This window comes from Myxocyprinus asiaticus, chromosome 13 (assembly GCF_019703515.2).
Source record: "Myxocyprinus asiaticus isolate MX2 ecotype Aquarium Trade chromosome 13, UBuf_Myxa_2, whole genome shotgun sequence".
Taxonomy (NCBI): domain Eukaryota; kingdom Metazoa; phylum Chordata; class Actinopteri; order Cypriniformes; family Catostomidae; genus Myxocyprinus; species Myxocyprinus asiaticus.
This window is the reverse complement of record NC_059356.1, coordinates 24,548,456-24,574,262: the sequence shown is the minus strand read 5'-3', so window position 1 is coordinate 24,574,262 and position 25,807 is coordinate 24,548,456. Positions and strand designations below refer to the sequence as shown.

The following is a 25,807-nucleotide window of genomic DNA, read 5'->3' as shown; positions in this document are numbered from 1 at the left end:
CACACATTATTTACACAACTTAAGGGCTATTGTGGCCCTCCCATCATGATGGCAAAATGTCTTGTTTGCCAAAAGCTGCTCTTATGTTAGCTGGATGTACTCTTTATAGGCAGAGACTTACAGAAGGAAAGTTCTGATGCTTGAAGACTCACACAACTTTTTCTAATAAGAAAAATGATAGCCTTATTGCACTTTTTATGTACAGAATGTCACACTTTAATCAGAACAACTGAAAATGTATTTATTCTATAAATAATTATTTTGGGGGACATTAGGCTATTTAGAGACAAGAGTAACATTTGTCTAAACTTACTGTAATTCCCTTGAAGTGTGAGGATTTCAAATCACACAGATCCATCCAGCACGTTTGGCTTTACCAATAGTGAAATGATGATTATACTGCTCTCACTGTGAAGAATGTTTCAGATGATTGTTTGAGTAATTGTTACATTTTTTTTTTTTTTTATGTTTATGAAGGCTAAATATGATGTACCAAGATGAATATTTGTGGTTTACGCTTGCGTTAATTGTTTTAACACAAAAATCATTGCTACTCGGAAATTATGTCGTTTCGTGCTTATAAGCGTATGAATATTGTGTGAAAACTCCATCCATGAGAAGAAATTACAATGCAGCTACTGTAGACCACATCCATCCATATTTTATTTCGGGCATGAAGTGCTCTTTTCAGAACTGTGCTTCCATACTGAATAATGTAACTGTAAATCTGCTCACCCTTTTTCAGACTTATTCTTAACTGGTGCAATAAATGATTGGGTTTTTGTTTAGGGGAGAGGAGTACTGACTTGAAATAGTGTGTCAAAATTAAGAATAGTGGGTTTTATAATAACAATAATTTTATTTTACAATGAGCAATGATGTAAAATGACAATAAAGAAAATTGTACTGAAGCAAAAGAGTTATGTCACTTTTTTTTTTTTTTTTAATTTTCTTTCCTGAAGTAAGTCAGACTCATCTGAGGAAACACTTTCTAGTCATGGACGAGAAACAACTGCTTTATAAAATGATTTCAAGTAGCTGTTATGTTTGGCTTCAAATACTGTTTATTTAGTAGTTTTAATATTTAATCAGAGTCTTTGAGCGGAAATTAGTTTTTTTTTTTTTTTTTTTTTTTTTTTTTGTAGTTTCAAAAGGTCAGCGAACAATCGGATCATCCATAATGTGGAAATGTAGTTCTATGATCGACACCTCTCACGTGCATTTCCTCTTCATCCAGCAACACAAGTACTACATTTCCCAGCATTCCACCTGCCGTTGGTCCACGAGGTCGGAAGAGTCGTCAGCGCACACGAGGAGGACTTGTTCCGACTGCTTAGTCAAACCTCCCTTTCTCTCGCCCCTTGCTGAGAGACACCGGCTGTTTGATTTCAACAAAAAACGGGGGGGAAGGCCACAACGCCACAAACGGTAAGTTTGAACGACGCAAGGGCTGACCATAAGGCCGGACACGAGAGTAATCAAGTTCGTGGCTTTAAAGTGTGTCTGTGTACCAGCTGTGTGGCGATGGACGCGGTAGACACTGCCCCTGATTCCTGGGATCAGGAGGACGATGGCGCGGCCCAGGTCGACGTGCAACTTTCCAACGCTTTGACTGCCAGCCTGAACGTGGACGCCAAGCCCTTTGTCCCCAACATTAACGCCGCAGAGTTCATCCCGGGATTCCTGCAGAAGGGCTGCGCAGAAACGGCGGAGTCAGTCGGTGAGTTCCCCGGTTATTTAACGTGGGTTCGCCAGTCGGTTATCCGCGTTAGCTGTTAGCCTCACACACGCTTGTTCTCATAAGCCCAGCGCCACTGCTTAGCATAGATGCTACAGTAAAGTCGCTATCAACGACGCGGAAACGGTTTCGATGTGTTGGTGTTACACGAACCGCGGAGTTTGGAACTTAACAAGACAAATGAAATGTACTTGAAATGTTTTAGAAGTGTCCATTGAAAACACAACACGTTCATAAGACTGTACCAGCTGTTTATGTTAGAAAGTGAATCAGTTTGATGGCCACTTAGTAGGTAAGTGCTAATAAAGCGCCACGAGACTTAATAACAAACCATGTTTTGTTAGTCATAAAGAGTGCGAAGTGTTTTCACTTGGATCTCGGCTTCGCTGGACAGAAACGAGAAGCTGAAGTCATGTGACTGACTTTTTTGTCACTTGCACAATAGGTTGTCAGCATGGCATTGCAGTACCATCAAAGCTGATGATTAGGGGCCAAACTCTTCATAATCAATCGGTTTCTCCATTTGGTTGATTACTGTGTTTGAGGGGCCTCTTTTTCTTTTGACTGAATGCTTGAGGGTGGGGTTTGCCCTCCCATGCTGGCTTACTGAAAACATGGTGTACCCTTATGTGCTGTGCTGTTTTGGTTTAACAATAAAAACCAATTGTTGCCCTTATAACTAGGGAACATCACCTGTCTTTCACCATCTAATTTTAGAACCACAGAAGGTAGATGATGGCAACTGAACATACTATTAAATGCTTCTACAACAACTAAGTTACTAAACTCTTCCCAGAGGCCTCTTTATGAGAATGTGTTGTGTTTATTGGCACTGACTGGAGGTTTTCTGATTCTGATCGGTGAAGCGTGTAATGGAGATTAATAAAGTGGTATGATCTGGTTTTGTAACTTTTCAAAGTTAAAGTTTTTGCTTAAATGTAATGAGAGGCAGTTTCTTAACATTTATAGTAACAATCAATGAGACTATGGGAATGTGAATAATGAGAGCACATTAATGGGATGATTCAAGTTTACAGTGGCAGTCAATTCTCCTCCTGCAATATTGGGTAAATGTTAGGGCTGCACAATTATAGCAAAAATCATAATTTTCGAATATTGATATTAATGTCGATTAAAATAATAAATTACCGTGATGTCACAAAGCAAGCAACCGTGCGGTTCTTCAGAGTAGCAGATTTCAATGGTGGATATGAGCTGCGCTCCAGTTTCTTTTAAGTATTAAATATTGTAATGTTTGTTAATGTTAGGCCAAATAAAACTTATTTTAAATGGATATCTATGGTATAAATTAAATTGCTAAATTATTTCTTAAATTATTAGTCCACATACAGTAAATAATATGACACATTCAATATTCAAACTTATTAACAGCCGATTTAAATTGACCAAGTTACTTACTGCATTCAGTAAGCCCTTTGGTGGTGAGACGGGACCATTCATCCCGTTAGATCTTCAATGGTGATTTTGTTTATGTACGATCATCGTTATATCATTTTTGGCCTCAGTGGTTGCACTTTGGAAATGAAAAACAGTCATTTGCGATCGGAGTTTGTGCAGTTTGTGAAAATGTTAAATCTACTAATACCAGCTGCGTGGCAAATGGGTCTTATTACAGCAGATGCGATAACAATGATGGTGATTCCTGAAATATGCTATTCATGCCATATTCTTTATGTTGGATACACCTCCAAAACAAACTTAGAACAGTTAAGCTGATTTACTTTATTGCTATTTTGTACAAATCAAATTCACATTGACCTAATTACTAACATGGCAAAACAAAACTGTTATTACATTTTTAATAAATTGTACACAGAAATCGAGCAACGCGACAAACTCTCCCATTACAATGACTGCTGTCACTCACTGCAGGTTTACACTATTTGAGACCTGCATTTCAACACGAGCTCAATGATGCTCCGCACAAAGTTCTACACTCTCGCGAATGCTCTCATTAAAAACAAAGCTGTCTAATCAACATAATAAATCAGTTATTTACACCGCATCTATGCCCTGATTAGAACGGGAGTGTTTTAGTTTTGTCGTGTTGCTCATTTGCAGTGTATTTAACATCTACGTTCAAAGCCAGCGGTGCAATATGCAATGAATCAAAAATAATTCCAAAGTGGTTTTCGCTCTTGTTCTACAGCTTCTTTTCAAGTGTCAGGTGATGTTTCTTCAGTATTAATTTTCGTGTGCCACCGCGAACAGAGGTGGAACATAAAGTAAGCATCTGGGCATTCAGACGGTTTAAAACTTGCACACTAGGATCAGTTGTCATTACTGATAGGATGGAGGATTAATTTAAGCGACTCTGAGTGGCCATTGCCGTTTCATTGCTCAACGGACATGTTAGTTATTGGTTACAATACTCAACCGCTGCAAAAACACGTTGTAAATAGAAACCATTGAAGCAACACGAGCAGATTTATATTGAACACTGTAATCGTCAGTTTTCACGATTACATAATCGAGGCAGCCGTAATCGCGATTCGTTTTTCGATTAATTGTGCAGCCCTAGTAAATGTAGATTAATGTTTTAGGTAGTGATCTTGCCTTTTTTAGCTATACTAAGACTTAACATTTTGATACAAGATGTGAGATTGTTTGAGTTAAGAAAACTTGACTTTTGTTAATTGTCCCATGCTATGGTCTGTCTTACCACAAAGAAACTGGAAGGTGTGCCGTTTACAAACATAACATATTGTAGTTTATTTTATTTTTGCAAGTTGAAAAATTGGCACGCATTATTGTCTTTCAAAACAACCAGCTGTGGTAGCTTGACCTGTTCTACATAATTACAGCTGTTAAAGTAAGTATTGTTTATTTCCGCAGGTCCCAATACAGATGCCAATGTGGAAGTATCAGAGCCTGTGTGTAAGTAAATACTGAGACATAACCACATTTTGCTTTACATCCCTATAGCAGTGATATGACAGCCAGCTAACTAAGCTTAAAGGCTGGGGTGCCATCATTTGTCAAAGTAGTATTGCCAAATTTTCACACCAAGGTGTATAATGTGTGGGCTACCTGATATGAAATCATGTTGTTTTTTTTTTTTACGCCATTTTACATAAGCATATTATCAGTGCATACTTGCATACAAGTATATTTTTACTGTTTACCATTACTTAAATCTTTTACTTTGCATATACATGTTATCAGGGGCACCTGCAGTTTTTAATCTCTGGGTACGCAGAGAAACCTGACCAATTAAAGAAGTGTACCCTTACTGTGTAGGGTGGTCCAGGGGCATGCACCCCTGTGATAATCTTTGCAAAAACAACACCAAAGTGTTCAATTCTGGTGACTTTGAGAGAAGCATTTTATTTTTTTCTTCAGTATGTACACTAACATAGAATTTTAATTTTTGGGTGAAATATTCCTTTAATAACAGACTTTAAAAAAAAGAACTCGCCATTATGATACTTGAGTCATTTAGTCTGTTGAACCACTTACAAAGGAATGAAGCTCAAAAAGGTACTTGTTCCAAATTCAATTTTGATTCTTGTTCTACGGAGTAAAAAAAAAAAATTCTTGACTATTGCTTAAAATTCAGGGCCAGTGTGAGAGAGGTTCAGGCCAGTTGCAAGAACTGTCACTTGCTTGATCGGGCCAGTGCTGCATTTATAACGTTAGTGTTAGCAGACAACGAGCGAGTGAGCACAAAAAATACACGGAGTGAACAAAGCCTTTTAACCGAGCACTCAGAGACGAGAGAGCGTGATTATATTTAGCTTGCAAAGATGTGCTATGGCATAATATACTGGAAGCAGCGAGGAAGTCTCGTGAGCGTGCAGACACCGAGCGCGCTCTTCTAGAACTGTCCTCACTCATTTCCAAGTGTCTTAGCAGCAGCCATCGGCGTTATTAAGCCTTTTTTAGGAGGGCTTCAGCCCCCCTAAAATTCATCTCGGCCCCCCTAAAAATCTGTGACTTTGCAATCAGCATATAACCGTTCTAAACAGCTGCAGCTGCAACACTGCACTTGTTTGAATCGTGAGGCACTTTGGTTGCTTTTCCCACATGTAAAGACTGACTGTAGTGTGAGCCAATAGCATTGGAGTGTGGGCTGTGAAGGAGCATATCATTGGTTTGAGCCACTGAATTAATACGCCCCATTTCCTCATTCAATTCATGAATGAGCAAGGATCAGCGTCTTATGACAGATTGACAGAAGAGGCATGTCACTCGTTTAGTTTGGTAATCCCGTTTAACAAGGAGAGAAAGGAGCTGGATTAATTAAGAGTAAACGTGACCAATGACATTACAGTGACATCAGGACGTAATTAAAACCTGTAATTACTTTTAGGCCATGTTGCACAGCAGTTCACAAAATTATATGCTTTGTTGTCATTTGCAGGGAAAATACTTATGATATTTAAACACTGATAAAGTCTCTTAGTAGGCACACTTGTTAGAATAAAGTATAATTAGACTTGTGTCGGCCTCTGTGCTTTATCAGTTGTTTAATGACTCAAAACACATGAAAGATGTTGATTTGCTGCCACTTAAGTATATTACACACACTGGCGGCCAAAATTTTGGAATAATGTACAGATTTTGCTGTTTCAGAAGGAAATTGGTATTTTAATTCACCAAAGTGACATTCAACTGATCACAAAGTATAGTCAGGCCATTACTGATGTCAAAAACAGCACCATCACTATTTGAAAAAAGTCATTTATGATCAAATCTAAACAGGCCCCATTTCCAGCAGTCATCACTCCCACACATTATCTTTGATTAATCATGCTAAATTGCTAATTTGGTACTAGAAAATTACTTGCCATTATATCAAACACTGCTGAAAGCTATTTTATTTGTTAAATGAAGCTTAATTAAACAAGAAGATAAGTACACCAGAGTCTCTAGTTTGAGAAATAGACGCTTCACATGTCCTCAGCTGACAGCTTCATTGAATTCTACCCGCTCAACACCAGTTTCATGTACAACAGTAAAGAGAAGACTCAGGGGTGCAGGCCTTATGGGAAGAATTGCAAAGAAAAAGCCACTTTTGAAACAGAAAAAAAAAAAAGAAAAGGTTAGAGTGGGCAAAGAATCACAGACATTGAACAACAGATAATTGGAAAAGAGTGTTATGGATCTTAACCCCATTGAGCTTTTGTGGGATCAGCTAGACTGTAAGGTGTGTGAGAAGTGCCTGACAAGACAGCCACATCTATGGCAAGTGCTGCAGGAAGTGTGGGGTGAAATGTCACCTGAGTATCTGAACAAACTGACAGCTAGAATGCCAAGGATCTGCAAAGCTGTCATTGCTGCACGTGGAGGATTTTTTTTTATGAGAAATCGTTTTTCACAATTTTTTTTCAAATTGTAATAGTAATGTTTCACGTTATTAATGTCCTGACTATACATTGTGATCAGTTGAATGCCACTTTGGTGAATAAAAGTACCAATTTCTTTCCATAAGAGCAAAGACTACTTTATTTATATATAATATATATATATATATATATATATATATATATATATATAATTTTTAGCTTTGGACACATTATTTTAAAGCCATGATGTATCAGCTATTTTTCATTTTTGAAAAACCGGGCCAGTAGAAAAAATCCTTGGCGTTGAGCCCTGTAATTTTATTTGCAGATGTTCATTGCCTATTTTGCTGCATTTTTCTAATTATCATGTAGAAACACAATTATGTTGACCCAAAAGTAGCAATATTAGTCAGAAGGTACATTTTTCTCATTGACATTGAACTAACATCCTTGAACAGTTCTCAGTCAATAACTGCTGTGAAATAATGTTGGTTTTGGCATCAGCTCCACCCATGGAGAATGGTGATGCAGAGATGGCAACAGATGACACCTGGGAGCAGAAAGGGAGTGAGCCTAGTGAGGCTGAGGCAGAGCCGGGAGGCAGCCCTGGAGGAGATGCGGGTCAGGCTGAAGAAGACTCCCCGCAAGAGGAAACAATGGAGGATGAGGAGGAAGTGCCAACACCTAAAGTCATCCCTATACAGCCAAATGCCCCCAAGAGGGAGCATGTTAATGTGGTCTTCATTGGCCATGTCGGTTAGTGTTTACAGATTTTTACATGGTTTAATAATAATTTAGACACTTATGGAATTATGCATGCAAAGATTTCCCCCTCTTGTGTCATATTACAGTGTCCGTTATTACTAAGAATGTTATTGCAATTTTATCATCATACTACTATTTCCAACAAAATTATCTAATGCATCTTTTTATATCTTTCAAACTTGTGTGCATACTTGCTGGTAAATATAATTGATAATTCCAATGAGCTAAAAGATTCTATAGTTTCTTTTGGTAAAATAGGCCTCTTAACTGCTCAATTCTTCTCAATAGCATCATGGCAAACACTTTTAAAACAGCATTAGAGAACAGTGAATTCACCACCTTTATCTGTCCTGTCCTCACCCTGGATCGCTCTTATCTTCTATTCCACCAGATGCTGGCAAGTCAACTATTGGAGGACAAATCATGTGAGTTGTTGTATGTTGATGCTGTGTTTTTGGCAGATATTGTGGGTTTCTCCAGCCCCCATTTCTGATAGGTCTGCTCTCTGCCCCTCCCCTGCAGGTATTTAACAGGAATGGTGGACAAACGAACTCTGGAGAAGTATGAGAAGGAAGCCAAGGAGAAGAACAGGGAAACTTGGTAATTGTGTGGTTTCCAGCTTTGTACTTTCAGCACAGCAGTTGAAGAATTAGTTCATCCCAAAATAAAGTCTCATAATTTACTCACCCCCATGGCATCACAGATGTGTATGACTTTCTTTCTTCTGCAGAACAGAAATGAAGATTTTTAGAAGAATATTTCTGCTCTGTAGGTCCATAAAATGCAAGTGAACAGGTGCCAAATTTTTGAAGCTCCAAAAAGCACATATTGCCATCATAAAAGTAATCCATACGACTCCTGTGGATTAATTAATGTCTTCTGAAGCGAAACGCTAGGTGTGCGTAAGAAATGGATCAATATTTAATTTTTTTTTTTTTTTTTTTTTACTAAAAATTCATGAGGGTTCATGTGAGAACTGACATGTGAAATAAAAATAAAGTTGAAGCGCAGTGTTGTTTACAACAGAGGAGCATAGTTAATCATACTTAGATGCCTCATTCGGCTGGTTTGAATAAATCAACTGCAGCGCTGTCTTGGAACGGTGAACAAGGAGAACTGTTTGAATCGGTTTGAATGCAAGTGAGTGAATGGAGGAGATGCCTCAGACCGACCTCCTTGCTCAGACCGCTGCATAAACTGCTTTTGTGGAAACAGTATTGTGGTCTATAGAAACAGCTGTAATAAGGTATCTACGGATGAATATCTATGCAGAGGAGGCTTACGCGCTTATGTCACGTGAGAGGCAGTTTGAACCCCACCCACGTCAATGTACAAACCTCAAGTTGGCCGGGGGCAAACATATTTAGTAAAAAAAAATTGTAAATATTGATCTATTTCTCAAAAACACCTAGCGTTTAGCTTCAGAAGACATTAATTAGACCACTGGAGTTGTGTGGATTACTTTTCTGATGGCTGAATGTACTTTTTGGAGCTTCAAAAAGTTGGAAAATTCACTTATTGGACCCACAGAGATTAAATATTCTTTTAAAAAAAATTATGTGTTCTGCTGAAGAAAGTCTGGGATGGCATGAAGTTGAGAAAATTATGAGAATTTTCAATTTTGGGTGAACTATCCCTTTAACAATTAAGTTACTTTATCAGAACATCTGAATTTTCTAACTGAAATGATATGAATGCATACATTTAAAAAAATAGTGATTCAAAGATACAAATGTTGATAAAATATTATTGCAATATCATGAGAAAAATACCTACACATCTCTAGTCCAAGCAAAACTGGGATTTGTAACCACAGTTATTTCTTAAAGATTTTCACAGTAAAGTGTTTTTCTCAGGTACCTCTCATGGGCCCTTGACACAAACCAGGAGGAGAGGGACAAGGGAAAGACTGTGGAAGTTGGACGTGCATACTTCGAGACGGAGAAAAAACACTTTACCATTCTGGATGCGCCAGGCCACAAAAGCTTCGTCCCCAACATGATTGGCGGTGCATCACAGGCTGATTTGGCAGTGCTGGTGAGTCATGGCATTGAATAGGCACTGAAGGACAACCATGAAAAATGATCACTCATGCTGTCTGCAGTTCAAGAACTCTGCATAAAAAAAAAACTCTGCTGCTGAGCTGTGACCATATCGAATATGATAAAAGCAGACCGTAGATGATGCAGTTTGAATACAGATGTCGAACTCAAGCTGTCATTATTTTTTTCTAAAGGTAATCTCTGCAAGGAAAGGAGAGTTTGAAACAGGCTTTGAGAAAGGAGGTCAGACACGAGAGCACGCCATGTTGGCCAAAACTGCTGGAGTAAAGCATTTGATTGTTCTTGTAAACAAAATGGATGACCCTACAGTGAACTGGAGTTTAGAGAGGTCAGTAAATGGACATTTATAGTCAATAGCTATTGTTAATGTGTATTTCTCAATTCTTTTAAAACAGGTGTTACGTAAGTTAAATTTTAAGTTATAACGTTTGGTGTCATTAAAATTTCTTTTCACAATTTATCTGTAGGTACGAAGAATGTAAGGAGAAACTTGTTCCATTTTTGAAGAAGGTTGGGTTCAACCCCAGAAAAGATGTTCATTTTATGCCGTGTTCGGGACTTACTGGGGCCAACCTAAAGGAACCGGTGGAGCACTGCCCTTGGTATACGTAAGTGTGCCGAGTTAGCTTAATGACATATGTGCAGTTATTTAATTGTCATTCTAAAGCTTTACAATGGCAAAGTATTAGTAAAGAAAATTATCTATATTTTAAAACATACAGAATGTTTACTATTAGAGTTTTATCTGAAATAATGGTCTGTGATTTTGTTTTTGTCCACTGTCAACAGAGGGTTACCATTCATTACACATCTGGAGAGTTTGCCAAACTTCAACAGATCAAGTGATGGACCAGTCAGATTACCCATAGTAGATAAGTATAAGGTGAGTGTATTGGAGTATATTTAACAAATTTTTGTCATGCATGTCGTCCCTCCATTCTGAAGTTTTAACATTCTGCAGTGATGTAATTGTGTTCGATTTTCTTCAAAAACATGTTCATGTGTCTTTGCAGGACATGGGCACCGTAGTTTTGGGGAAACTGGAATCAGGATCCATCAGTAAAGCTCAGCAACTTGTGATGATGCCCAACAGGGTAAGATGATCAGAATGCAACAGTTTTACACTTCATGTTGAACTGAGGCTTGTGACATAATTGACTGAATGATGCACCTCTACCTGTATGAACTGTATTCAGCACACTGTGGAGGTGCTGATTCTGCTATCTGATGATGTTGAAACTGATGATGCTGGGCCTGGAGAGAACTTAAAGTTGCGACTCAAGGGTATTGAAGAGGAGGAGATCCTGCCAGGCTTCATCCTCTGCACTGCTGAGAGCCTCTGCCACTCTGGGCGCACGTTTGATGCCCAGGTAACTCACGACACATCATGCTATGATTAAAGGGATAGTTCACCCAAAAATTAAAATTCTCTCTTCATTTACTCACCCTCATCCTAGATGTGTATAACTTTTTCTTCTGCAGAATGCAAAAAGTTTTTAAGAAGAATATTTCAGCTCTGAAAGGTCCTCACAATGCAAATGAATGGTGGCCAGAACTTTGAAGCTCCAAAAATCACAAAGGCAGCATAAAAGTAATCTATAATGCTCCAGTGGTTAAATCTATATCTTCAGAAGCGATATAATAGGTGTGGGTGAGAAACAGATCAATATTTGAGTCCTTTTTTACTATAAATCTCCTTTCACATTCTTTTGTTTTTTTGCATTCTTTGTGCATATCGTCACCTACCGATCATGCTGGTTAAATGTGGAGATTTATAGTAAAAAAGGATTTAAATATTGATCTGTTTCTTACTAAATTATGAGAGAATTAAACATTTTGGGTGAACTACTACTTTAAGGTCAGAAAGAGAGGGGTGTGTTTTCTCATTTGGTTTGTTGTTTTGTTTTGCAGCATTACAAATATTGTGTGTTTCTGTCATTTTCAGATAGTCATCATTGAACACAAGTCAATCATCTGCCCAGGTTACAATGCAGTGCTTCATATCCACACCTGCATTGAAGAAGTGCAAATTACGGTAATTGGTGCAAATGTAATTGACCCTTCGCTAAGCCCTGCCTTGAAAGCGTTTCTGACCAATCCTGTCTTAGCCACCGTTGCCCCACCTCCATTTCTCTGACAAGCATTTGCCTTTTTACAATGAGAGCCTATGGTAGTAATGCGTGTTTGAGCAGTTTTAAGCGGGATTTTATCAAAATGTTCCAAAATATGTAAAAAAAAAAAAAAAATTTGTTTTAACAGTGACACCATGTACCTAGAAAGGACACATGCAGTGTTTCTTTTTTTTTCTTTTAAAAAAATCTTTAAATAAATCTCTTGAAGAGAATGCAGGATTAAACTGTCAGCCCTCATTCCCAAATGAACATGTATAACATCAGCGAGGACACCTACATTTGCTCCAAGGTAAATGAAAGCTATTAACTTTTAATTTGCGTATTGAGGTCTTAGTAAAGGTGATGGTAAATAAAGAGTTCACAGCATCATGGTGAGTGTGTTATGAGCAGTTCTTTTCACTTACATTAATGTCATGAGGTTTGTAATCACTATCAAATGATGCTTTTCTCTTTGTGACTGTTTGCCTCTATTCTGATTCAGTCTCTGCAGTTTTCAAATTCAAATTAGTGTGTAATTTAACAATTTCTTTTACACAAAAACGTCAGATAAAAATGCATTACAATGTCAGTCTTCATACCAGTCAACTTAATATTATCCATTCCATTTGAGAATATTTAGCCAAAAACCGCGCCCTTCACAGCAATCTCCCATTCATTCCTAAGGGGAGTTCTGCAGAGCTCGTCAGAGCGAGCGACTGTAAGCAAGGTGGGTGGAGCTTAGTGAAGTGTCGATTCAGTTTCAGTGCTTACACTGACTGATTAACATGCTTTTGTGAAGACATTGTCATTAGTGAAGAAATCTATGACTGCAAGGCAACGGACTAGATTTACAGCTAGTTCTGTCTCACAGTAGTTTAATTGTGCCTTTGGCCCCTTTGCAGGCCTTAATCTGTCTGGTAGACAAAAAGACAGGGGAGAAGAGCAAAACACGACCTCGCTTTGTCAAACAGGACCAGGTATGCATTGCTCGTCTGAGAACAGCTGGGACCATCTGCCTTGAGACCTTCAAAGATTTCCCTCAGATGGGGCGCTTCACCTTACGAGATGAAGGTGAGTAGACAGTGAGCCAATTCCAAACAGCTTTTTGTGCCCATGAATAGGGTGCTATTTGAAGGATCATTCAAAACTAAATTGAGCAACCTAATCCCATCAGGCAGGGCCTTTGAACAAGGCTGTTAAAGTTAAGTGAATAGTGCATGCAGTAGTAATTTTGCCATTTATGATCATGTGATCCTGAATGGTGTGTCCACACTATATATTTTGAAAGTTGTAAAGTAATTTATTCATCTTAATTGGGACTTTAAAAACCCTAGTTGCGCTCATACATGCAAGGACTATCAGTGGGAAATAGTCCTTGGATATTTATGTATATATGAGGTTGTCAATCTATTAAACATATCAAAATAATTACATGACATACTGATAAATTAATCACAATTAATTGCTAACAATGCCTAGCTAAGTGCTAAAACATGCTAGCAACATGTTAAAAGATCCTAGCCATGCCTAGCTAAGTGCTGTAACATTCTAAATCATGCTAGCAAAACCTAGCAACATACTAGAAACACCTAGCTAATAAGGGTGTAAATCGGACGTTTCATCACGATACAATCTTTGAATCGATTCTCTTGGCCTGCAATCTGATATTTGCAGATACTTCAGTCTGCTGCAATATGATTCGATTCAGGGACCTGTGATCGATATTCTGATATTATGTGCCTATTTTACACAATTACGTTTTTTTTTTTGTCCTCATGCATATTATTTTATTCTGCTCTCTGTATCCACATTGGGATGTCCACAACAAAATAAGGTACTTCAGATGTTATAAAAATTATACAGATAAATAATATAGTCACAGTAAGTGATCATCACTCGTTTGATGACAGCTAATTTTTCAGTTTAGTCCAGTTCAAAATACTTACTTACCCATGGCTTGTTTCCAACTATCCGTGCTATCCGCGGTTTTCTTGGCTACAACTTCCACAGTTGTAATGAAAAATTCTGTTACAGTTAACTGGGATAAATGTTAGTAAGGGTGTTGATGTGTAGATGTGTAAAGTCTTATAACTGATGCTAGTGCTGAGCATGTGATTTCTCTTTCCCTCGTTAGTGCTGTTCAGAATGTCGGCATTGTCAAGATGTTTCACATGATGGTTGAACTGCTCCATGGTACTTCAAAATAGCAAATTCTCATGTAAAGTTCAAATGGGTCGCATGCGCAACGATATTGATGGAAGCCCGAATTAATCATGCATCTGAGCTGCTCTGCGTATGTCATGAGAGATCATATTTTAAGGAGTGCCCGGTTGACGCATGCACACACCGCACGGATAGCACAGCACAATTTGGCTTCACAGACTCCACGCACATCCGTGTCCCACATGAAAAGCGTATTTAGCACTCAAAGTGAAATGAATGTAATAAGGTTATTTAGATTGAAATGTATTGCATTATTGTGGCAGATGAGTAAAGCTTTGATTAAACCAAACAAAAAGTGGCTTTAGAAGTCAATATACGGTTTGTTGTGTTCTCATATAATTAAACAAGCCTACAGTAGACCGCAATCCATTTTGCATCGAGTTTGTCCATACTGTATGTCCTGCTCTCACTGAACGTGAGATGCTTTTGGAGCGTCTCACTGGTTTTTAGTATAATTTGTACAAAGTGACCAGACATTTTTTTGTTCTTTTTAACATGGATTTGTAGTTTAAATCTGATTCTGTTCCATGAAGATTTTTGCAGTTTAAAAAAATACAAATAATAAATGTTCTTGTCTTTCAGGGAAAACCATTGCAATTGGGAAGGTGCTGAAGCTTGTTGCTGAGAAGGACTGAAAAGATGTGTGGTTGTTCTGAAACGACTGACCAAGGCGGAGGTTGTTGCTGCTTCAGCTGCAGCTCACTTCATTGCCCCGCTGTCCTTTGTCCCCTCCGCCTCTTGATGACCAGCTTAAAAAACTTCTCTTAAAAGATATCTGTTTTTAAGAAAATGAAAATCAAGTCCACATGTGTTAGCTTTCTCATATTGAGAGCTCAGCGATGCCATTGTTTTAGGTTCACCCCCATGACCCGTTCCTCCCCATCAACCTGCACACATTGAATGGCCAGAGATTTAGCTCTCTTCCAAACTTTTTTTTTTATATATAATTTTCTGTTTGCTTCCATCAGAGATATATAATGGCAGCAGATACAGTAAATGGATGTGGACCAAGATTTGCTTGTTAACATAAAATAAGTTTAAAGTTTTAATGATTAACCAATTGAAACCAAAATGTTAATATCTTGGTTGCACATGTCTCCCATTGCTTATTCCCATTTTGGTTTCTCTTCACAGAACGTTCTTGCAAAGTGCATGAGCGTGTTCAAGTTATTAAAGCATTTTCAATGACAATAAAATATAAAATTAGGGAAAAATGGAAGTTGTTTTTTCCTCCCTTGTTAATAACTTGTATTGTTGCCTGTTTTTTTACATCTCACAGTGTGATGGGAATACATTTGACCTGTATCTGCCCTGATAATTGCCAGTTAACATCTTTAGAATGTCAGGGCTTAACAACAATAAGAGTGGTATGGGGCCAGTGTGAGAGTGTCAGGGCAGTGCCCAATCTGGCTATTATTGTGTTGTCACTACACCTTTCATTGATTATGTACTGTGCATACTGTACATACATGTTTTTTATAACCCTAACCCTACTGGCCAGGGGAAAATAAAACTTACTGTTGAGCCCTAAATGTAATAAAATGCTGCTTAGTATACCTAATACATTAAAAAATAGTTATGGTTTGTGTTGTTTTTACATATGTAGGAACACTCCCATCAAATATCTACTGCTGCAAACATATATTTCATCCCATTATTTTTTTTTAATGCAGTCAAATTCCTAAGTACTTGTTCCCTGTAGCATTCAGCTGCTTATGTATTCCTAATTCCAGTATCACTTAATATCTTGCATGTGCGGACTACAATGATTTTTTTGTTTGTAGATGGTAGCACAGATGCCATACTAGGCCTTGTAAATCATGGTTTTTAATAACTCTGTTTCGTCCACTGCGTAAAGCAGTTGCAATGGGATTTTATTCAGGCGCAATTACACTGTTAGCGACACAAATAAGGCAGTGCAGTCCTGCTCCAGATGTTCATATTGACATACCCAGAGGGAGTAGCTTTCATCCCACTGTATTTTGTGGATAAAGTAACTGCCGGACAGAAGTGGAGGAAGAGCTTCCGTATTACCATTTGATGGGCTTTGAGCTTTCTGAGCAAGTGTACCTGATCTTTTGATTTTGAAATATTAATGGCTGGGTTTTACTGTAACACTTTTTCTTGTAAGTTCTGAATATGTCAGACAGGATTCATACCAGTGGTCTTTCATTTCTGTAGCTTGGGATGCTCTCTATCATTCCTGCAGTTCCAACTGAGGACAGTAGCCTGGGAATGGATGAATCTGGCCTGGGAAAAGAACCCCACAAAGGAGTGGAGTAACTTTCAAAAGCCAGCCCTGGCCATCTTCATTTGGAGTCTTCTGTTTGGCACTGCACTGTCCTTGTTATACTTCACTCAGGTGGGCCATGTGCCCTATTTTGTTGGACCTGTATTCTTGTCAATAGGGCTGATGTTTCTGGTGACTGGACTTGTCTGGGTGCCTGTCATCAGACTGAATAATTAGTGAAGAATAAAATCTGTTTTATTTTTAGGATTGCATTTATATAACATGTTTCTTTATCCTGAGAAATGTTATATGTTTTATGTGCAATCTGTAGATATGTCTGATGTTGTGAGTGCTTTATATTGTCATCGTCCACAGTCCTTGTTGTGTGTGTGTGCTCACAGTTTCTTTTTACTGCTCTGTGGGAGGGGTGTGATGGAGGCCTCAGCTATGTCATAGAAGCTGTTCCTCAATCTGTTGGTTCTCGATTTTATTGTCCTGAACGGTTTGCCGGTGTTCTGTCGAAATCTGTTCCCCCTGTGTTTCCCCTTAGGTTAGTGTTGAAGTCTGTTCACCCTATGTTACTGTTTCCCCTTAGGTTAGTGTCGAAGTCTGTTCACCCTGTGTTTCCCCTTAGGTTAGTGTTGAAATCTGTTAGGTTAATGTCGAAGTCTGTTCCCCCTGTTTCCCCTTAGGTTAGTGTTGAAGTCTGTTAGGTTAGTGTCGAAGTCTGTTCCCCCTGTGTTTCCCCTTAGGTTAGTGTTGAAGTCTGTTCCCCCTATGTTTCCCCTTAGGTTAGTGTCTGAAGTCTGTTAGGTTAGTGTTGAAGTCTGTTCCCCCTGTGTTTCCCCTTAGGTTAGTGTCGAAGTCTGTTTCCCCTTAGGTTAGTGTTGAAGTCTGTTAGGTTGGTGTCAAAGTCTGTTCACCCTATGTTTCTATGTTTCCCCTTAGGTTAGTGTCGAAGTCTGTTTCCCCTTAGGTTAGTGTCGAAGTCTGTTCACCCTATGTTTCTATGTTTCCCCTTAGGTTAGTGTCGAAGTCTGTTCACCCTATGTTTCCCCTTAGGTTAGTATCGAAGTTTGTTCCCCCTATGTTTCCCCTTAGGTTAGTGTCGAAATCTGTTCACCCTATGTTTCCCCTTAGGTTAGTATCGAAGTCTGTTAGGTTAGTGTCGAAGTCTGTTCACCCTATGTTTCTATGTTTCCCCTTAGGTTAGTGTCGAAGTCTGTTCACCCTATGTTTCCCCTTAGGTTAGTATCGAAGTTTGTTCCCCCTATGTTTCCCCTTAGGTTAGTGTCGAAGTCTGTTCACCCTATGTTTCCCCTTAGGTTAGTATCGAAGTCTGTTAGGTTAGAGTCGAAGTCTGTTTCCCCTTTGGTTAGTGTTGAAGTCTGTTAGGTTGGTGTCGAAGTCTGTTCACCCTATGTTTCTATGTTTCCCCTTAGGTTAGTATCGAAGTTTGTTCCCCCTATGTTTCCCCTTAGGTTAGTGTCGAAGTCTGTTCCCCCTATGTTTCCCCTTAGGTTAGTGTCGAAGTCTGTTCACCCTATGTTTCCCCTTAGGTTAGTATCAAAGTCTGTTAGGTTAGAGTCGAAGTCTGTTTCCCCTTAGGTTAGTGATGAAGTCTGTTCCCCCTATGTTTCCCCTTAGGTTAGTGTTGAAATCTGTTAGGTTAGTGTCAAAGTCTGTTCCCCTTATGTTTCCCCTTAGGTTAATGTCGAAGTCTGTTCACCCTATGTTTCCCCTTAGGTTAGTGTCGAAGTCTGTTCACCCTATGTTTCACCTTAGGTTAGTGTCGAAGTCTGTTCACCCTATGTTTCCCCTTAGGTTAGTATCGAAGTCTGTTAGGTTAGAGTCGAAGTCTGTTTCCCCTTAGGTTAGTGTCGAAGTCTGTTAGGTTAGAGTCGAAGTCTGTTTCCCCTTAGGTTAGTATCGAAGTCTGTTAGGTTAGAGTCGAAGTCTGTTTCCCCTTAGGTTAATGTCGAAGTCTGTTCACCCTATGTTTCCCCTTAGGTTAGTGTTGAAGTCTGTTAGGTTAGTGTCGAAGTCTGTTCACCCTATGTTTCCCCTTAGGTTAGTGTCGAAGTCTGTTCACCCTATGTTTCACCTTAGGTTAGTATCGAAGTCTGTTAGGTTAGAGTCGAAGTCTGTTTCCCCTTAGGTTAGTGATGAAGTCTGTTCCCCTATGTTTCCCCTTAGGTTAGTGTTGAAATCTGTTCTCCCTCTTTTTAATGTTTAACGGTGCTACGGGTAACACTAACCAAAGCCATTTTGGAGGTGGGGGTCACGGATGTTGTGGTCACAAATATAATGGTCCTCAGTCCTTTAATCTGTGGGTGAAAACAATCTACTTTGTGTTTTTTTTTTTTTTTTTATAGATAATTTTCTTAGACAATGCCAAGTGAATTTTCTAAAAAGATCCAATATACACACATTCACGCTTTATCTTAAGCCTGACATGCTGAAAACTACTCCGATAATGTTTTCACATTCACAATTATGAATGACATCTGAATCATGTACTGTCTCAACCAGGGGCCTGGACCCACTGGGGGCCTCAGCACACCTCCAAGAGGGCCTCAAGATGACTTAAAATTAATTTAAAATAAGAATTATTAAAATAATCCTGCTTAATTAAAATGCTAAAAAAATACTTCAAGATGCATGCCTACAAATCATAAACACTCTTTCTGAAACTTCTAGAATGAAAAATTATCCATGATTATTAATCAGACACGTCTAGTTTCGGGCGAGGGGGCCTTCAAATATTGTATTGGACAGTGGGGGGCCTTGGTGTCAAAAAGGTTGAGAATCACTGCTGTGCATGACATTTTCAATTCAAAACGGCAAATTTTGCCAAATGGTGAATAGTTTGCACCCTTGGAAATTAATGTCGTTCGGTACAACATTTCAATCATAAAACAGTGGTCAATTTGTCTTGGTGACAGAAGCTTCCAGTGCACAAACAATACAACAACAAGACAGATAATAATAATAAAATTGCATATTAAGTTAGATACTTCTCACATGACAAACACTAAAGAAAACATCCACCCAATATCTTCCCAAATGTTTCAGCTTCCTGCAGGGAAAGATGCGTTTCTTGAAGAAACACTATATCATATTTCTATAGAAGATAAATAATGTTCCTTCTTTTTATGGGGTGCCCCAACCCATTCAAATTAACATTTGACATTTTAACATAGTAGAACAAATAGATTGTGTGTCAAAAATAAAATTATAAAGACCACTTTCCAACATTAGTTCAACAATCAAACCCTGAACTTCCCCCAGAACCAAACAAACAGAAAAACATGTGAATTAACCCCGCACACGACAGCGCCAAGTGGCGTCCATCAATCTAAACTCAAAAAGTCCATGTATGCCTACGAGAGCCCCCATGACAACTTTGCCATCGGATTGTGTGGTCTCACAAATTTTTTCGAGACAGAATTACACAACAAAAGATAATCTATAAAACAAACTCCAGCCAATAGGCAGAATAAACACAAAGAACATGTAGATTCATCCAAGGTGTGTTCCAAGGAAGCTCCAGCCTCTAGCGGAACCAACACACACACAAATATATATACACTACCGGTCAAAAGTTTTGAAACACTCATTCTTTATTATCACTTTTTTTTCACATTTTAGAATAATAGTAAAGTCATCAAGACTATGGAATAACATAAATGGAACTATGGGAATTATGTTGTGACTAAACAAAATCCAAAATTAATCAAAACTGTGTTATATTTTAGCATCTTCAAAGTGGCCACACTTTGCCTAGATTTTGCAGAAATGTACTCTTGACATTTTCTCAACCAACTTCTTGAGGTATCACCCTGGGATGCTTTTTAAACAGTATTGAAAGAGTTCCCATCTATGTTGGGCACTTATTGGCTGCTTTTCTTTATTATTTGGTCCAAGTCATCAATTACAAAAACCTTTACACCTCGCCTCACGTAATACAAGATCTTTATTGGATGATCTCAGAAATTTGGCCAGAATTGATCGGGGTCTGTCTCCCTCAGCCAATCTCCGAGCCGGGACTCTGTGAGCTCGCTCGATTTCCGGCTTATGGCCTGTTATGTCAAGCAGACTTGGGAAGAGCTCGTCTAGGAATTTCACCATATCTCGGCCTTCCTCGTTCTCAGGAATTCCAACAATTCGGACATTGTTTCGGCAATTACGATTCTCAAGGTTTTCCAACTTTTCTCAGACGCACTGCAAATCTGCCTTGGTCACTAGCGGGTTAGCAGCTAATTCACTCCGATGACTCCAGATAATCGATCCGTTTTTCAACGTCCGACAATCTTGTAACCAACTCAGAGAATTTTGCCTCCACCGCCGTAATCGATCGATCGTATTACAGCAAGAACCTCCAAGTCCGCTACGACCTTTGTCAGCATCACAGACATGTTGGACAATTGACGTTGAATTTCTCCCGCCGTACAGTCCAAACTGAGTCCTTGGTCTGCGGCCCTGTCAGGGGTATCAGCTTGAGCACGTAAGTGTCTTTTAATGTCTCCAGAGCTCGAGGACTTTGAATTCTTTGACATATTGTCTTCATAGAACAGTTACGAAACAGAGTGTATCAAATCTCACCGGTTTAGGACACAAAAATAATTAAAAACTAGCAAAGTGTGCAGAGTGCGACATTCACACGTCCGACCCTCGCATGGCGTCGCGACTCCCCATGACACAAACGCTCTTAACCTGAAATGCTTGCTGATGCGCGGCGCTGGAATTATCCACAAGGTTCCTGCTTAGCATCTTAAACTTGAGTCCCGCCTTCATCGATTTGATTGGCTATCTCATATGACACTGACGAGCAGTGTTAGACTACTGAGCACACAAAACATTTAACTTTGTTTAAACCTTTATGTTATTCCTGCAACAACTTAATGACAATTATACAGCAGTACATAATGGACTGCAGCAGAACAGCAACAAGGATATCAATTATTGGGGGGACTTGTCCCCTTCTAAGTATATTGAGGTTACGGCCCTGGTTGTGTTTAAATTGCGGCCTAACACGTTTCAGAAGCAACGACACGTGAAATCGAACTTGCGTTTCAAGATGCGTCTACATTCACGTACTTGCATAGAGTATGTTTCAGCCCTTATTCTGCATTCCATTCAACTCGGAAAGTCGGATTTTCCAAATTCCTACTGGGAAAGGTGGAATGTAACGCCACTTGAAGTCGAAATTTTAAACTCTGATTTAGCCAAGATGCAGGTGCGTGATGTCACACAATCATGTCTGCACCCAGGAAGATAAACAAAATAAGTGATAAACATTCACATAAATGAGTCAAAGTTCCTACATTACATGATATTAAAGCATGTTTACCAAACGTTAGCAGAGTAGTAGGTGTTCAAAACATGGTAAATTACACTCTCTTTTGATAACCGTACACCTGTAGCACAAATGCTAGCGTTGCAAATTGTTTATGAATTGGGTTGCTAGGAGACATCTCTGGTGACAGTAAAACACCTGCTAAGCTAACGGAAGCATTGCAGTTTTGTTTCCTTAAACATCATCTTCCGAGCATCTGGCAATGGAATGTCTTTATGGTTGGAGATCGAAGATATCAAGTAGGTATATCCCACATCCGACTTGAATGGAACGCAGTCACAGTAGTGTAGTCTAGCACATAAGAAAGCATATGCCCACCTGGTTCCCTATGACTCAGTACACTTGACATTGCGTGCTAATGCATATGGGGAGTGTCCTTCCACACGACCTAGTTGAAACCTCTCTACAATAACACCAGTATTCTAATACTTTTTAGGCGTGAAGCTGTCTGCTATAAAAGCAGGTGCACAAACACCATTCCTCAGAATTTTCTTCCTTCAAGACAGCGATTCATCTCTCGTCTAGAAGCCCTCTATTGCTTCGCTGTTGACGGCAACGAGAAGACTCTCCGCTCCCATGCAGTGTTCCGGCGAACATCACTCCAATATAGTTAAAGTCAGAAGTTTACATACACTTAGGTTGAAGTCATTAAAACTCATTTTTTTGAGTTTAATGAACCACTCCATAATATTGAGTTTAATGAACCACTCCATAATATTAGCAAACTATAGTTTTGGCAAGTCCTTTAGGACATCTACTTTGTACTTTCTGGCTTCGGCCCATTCTAGATCTGAGACGCTTGAATCGCGCGCTCGCAATGCGCCTATTCAAAATGTTAACTCAGAAACAGATCTTATCGCACATCCATCCTCGGGACTGATTTATGTTAATAGATCTGAAGGACGCATACTTCATGTACCAATTGCACCGCATTACAGGCGGCTTTTTAGATTCGTGTTCGAGGGAAATGCGTATCAATTTGAAGTCCTTCATTTCAGTCTGTCTCTGGCTCCCTGCACATTACCAACTACTTTCAATGTAAAGTAGCTAAAGCCTGCAAAAAAAGTCGCTAAAAGTCGCTAGATGACGTCATGCGTTATTTAGCATATTAATGATGTCATCACGTCATATTTGCATTCTGCCTTGTGTCAGCCCTTTACATCTGTTTGCTTCTCTCCTACTTTGTGCTCACATACTGTATTTTAATACAGCCGAATTCCCAATAAAGCTGTTCTCAAGTACATATTTGTTCTGTTTCTGTTGTCAGACAATGGAATGAGTATGAAATAGTGACTGAAACGCTGCCCATTAAGACTACAGTACAGTTAACCAGTAGTCACTTCAGAGCAATTTCCAAGCTGCTGTTCTGCACTGCTAAAATCCTGATTTTAAAACATAAGTTAAAGACAATGGCTGTGCTGTGATATCGGCTATATTTACATGTAAAATGATCACTCAGAGAGAAAGTTAGAAGCGACAGAATGTCTTATTTTTTATCTCACACAGTGAACAGCCTCTGTCAGTGTAACAGTGAGTGATAAGCAAGAAAAATAATGGTCAAATTAAATAGTTTAAATTAAAACAAAGGAGGAGCAAACCATACAGATTATTGATTGGTCCTTGGTAACTCTGTTTGTACATGTGCAGCGCATTCACGTCTGTGTCAGCTGCCGTGCGGTGAACTGAATGTGCTGCTCCTCTGTCTGCCACTCACTGAACAGAGTAGACACAGTGAGAGGTATGCCTGCGGCGGGAAAGCAAGACTTCACACTCGCGCAGCAGTACTGACGACTCTTCTACGCAAAGTAGCTAAGATTTGTCCAAAAAGTCGCTTGATTTGTCGCTAGGTGCTTTTTAGAAAAAAGTAGCTAAATCTAGCGACAAAGTCGCTAAGTTGGCAACACTGCACGAAATGTATCCATGCGGCACTCGCCCCATTGAAAATGAAAGGTGTGAGTGTGTTTTGAATTACCTCAGCAATTGGTTATTACTAGCCAATCAGAGGCACTACTGAGTGAACACAGAGACTTGCTGCTTTGCCATATGGAAAATCTGGTCTAATGCCAAATGGGTGAGAAGCACACTTTTCCCCAGACAGTAAATTTCCTTTTTAGGGGTTTATGCGTGCGCACCTCATGAACGAGCATGTACAGACCATTCTTCGGTGTCTGTTTCAGTTCAAACTGAAAAAACATTACCACTGAAGTAATTTCATCCCCAGCCAGAGCTGCAAAGCCTACAAGTGTGGCCTTTGAACGGAGCACGCTAAACATGCCAGAACTGACGTATTCAGTCATGAACACCATTTTACAGGACAGAACGCCGTCCACAAGATGCCTGTATGCGCTAAAATTGAATGTATTCACTGATTGGTGTCTTTCACATGGCAAAGACACAGTAAACTGCCCCATACATGAAATTCTCATATTTCTTCAAGAGCAATCAGACGCAGGACTCACTCTGTCAACACTCAAAGTTTATATGGCAATTATATCTGTGTATCACGCACCTGAAGCTGGCGCCACTATAGACAGACATGATTTAATCATAAAGTTCCTTAGAGGAGCAAGACAATTAAATCCACCTTGGCCAGATACAGTCCAGACTTGAGTCCTAAAAGCACTCGCAGGGCCCCCCTTTCGAGCCTTTGGATTTGCGCATGCTCTCCATTAAGACCGCACTACTGCTGGCCTCAGTAAAATGGGTCAGTGACTTACATGCACTATCAATTGACAATTCATATCTGGAGTTTGGCCCTGGCCTTTCAAAAGCCGCTGTCAAACCCAGAAAATGCTATGTACCTAAGGTTCTAACCACGCCCCTTCAGAGCGCAGGTGGTTCACCTTCAAGCTTTCTTCCCTCCTCCATTTAATTTGGATGAGGAACAATCCTTGCATTTGTTATGCCCTGTGCGGGAGTTCCCGCATACGTTGAGCGCACCCGCCAGTTCAGACTGTCTGATCAGCTCTGTGTGTGCTATGGAGGACGCACGAAAATAATGTCCATCTCCAAGCAATGACTTTCTCACTGGATCGTTGATGCGATTGCCCTGGCTTATGAGTCGCAGGGAAAGATTTGCCCAGCTGGTGTTAAAGCACACTCAACTAGAGGCATGGCCTCCTCACGGGCATGGACGAAAGGTGTGTCTTTACAAGACATATGTTTTGCAGCAGGATGGTCTTCTCAAAACACATTCGCAAGGTTTTACAACCTAGACTTAACGTCTCTCTCTTCACAATTCCTCGCTATTTAGAGTGCTTGCTATTTCATTTGCCAAACATATACTTATGCCCCTCCCCTTAAGTACAGACTCCCCATCATTTTATACAAACTCCTGCATTCAGGCCGGTGTAATTTACCATAAAGTTTCATTATAAATAAACTCAACTTCCCAACTGGGTTTGTGAAGGGGTTCATTTATACTATATGACTATAGTTCATATATTCATTATGAGTACTCCCCTCCTGGCCAACATGAGGGTCACTCACTTGCGGCATACTCATGTCGGTCACCATCCCGCGGGACTGTGGCATCATGTTTCCTCTCTGGAAGGTTATGTTGTGTAGTGCGGCTTGATGGGATTCTGTTCCCCAAATGTGTTAGCACGCATGTCAAGTGTACTGAGTCGTAAGGGAACTTCTCGGTTACGTACGTAACCTCGGTTCCCTGAGACGAAGGGAACGAGACATTGTGAACGATGGCCACACTGCAAGACTCAGAGTTCTTCTGAGGTGCGAGCGATGCGCTCCTTGTCCCTCAGTCAGAAAATTCAGAGGAATAGTGTTTGTGCACCTGCTTTTATAGCAGACACCTTCGTGCCTAAAAATGCGGGACTCAAACAACATAGCCAATATTAGAATATTGTCATTACTGTAGAGAGGTTTCAACTAGGTTGTGTGGAAGCACACTCCCCATATGCATTAGCACGCAATGTCAAGTGTACTGAGTTTCAGGGAACCGAGGTTACGTATGTAATAGACACGTTTTCTAAGGATTTTGCATATGCGC

General features: G+C 39.6%; 1 protein-coding gene across 2 annotated transcripts; it reads left to right on the top strand.

Moving 5' to 3' along the window:
- The first annotated feature begins 1,183 nt into the window (after positions 1-1,183).
- Positions 1,184-15,454, top strand: LOC127450311 (eukaryotic peptide chain release factor GTP-binding subunit ERF3A-like). Of its 2 annotated transcripts, none has more exons than XM_051714298.1 (15): positions 1,184-1,428; positions 1,515-1,720; positions 4,595-4,636; positions 7,552-7,803; positions 8,204-8,237; positions 8,335-8,412; positions 9,669-9,849; positions 10,049-10,203; positions 10,343-10,483; positions 10,665-10,758; positions 10,889-10,969; positions 11,072-11,245; positions 11,821-11,910; positions 12,889-13,057; positions 14,792-15,454. In XM_051714298.1, exons 1-15 carry the CDS (start codon positions 1,199-1,201, stop codon positions 14,842-14,844), a joined length of 1,980 nt encoding a protein of 659 aa, XP_051570258.1. In that variant the 5' UTR covers positions 1,184-1,198; the 3' UTR covers positions 14,845-15,454. The 2 variants fall into 2 exon arrangements, with proteins under 2 accessions (XP_051570258.1, XP_051570259.1); XM_051714299.1 differs by having other exon boundaries at positions 1,315-1,428; positions 1,499-1,720.
- Positions 15,455-25,807: the final 10,353 nt, after the last annotated feature.

Coding starts and splice junctions, on each gene's coding strand:
- LOC127450311 (XM_051714298.1), top strand. CDS start 1,199: ATGATCGACACCTCTCACGTGCATTTCCTCTTCATCCAGCAACACAAG. Junction 10,484..10,664: donor GAGCACTGCCCTTGGTATAC/GTAAGTGTGCCG, acceptor CACTGTCAACAG/AGGGTTACCATTCATTACAC. Junction 13,058..14,791: donor CTTCACCTTACGAGATGAAG/GTGAGTAGACAG, acceptor CTTGTCTTTCAG/GGAAAACCATTGCAATTGGG.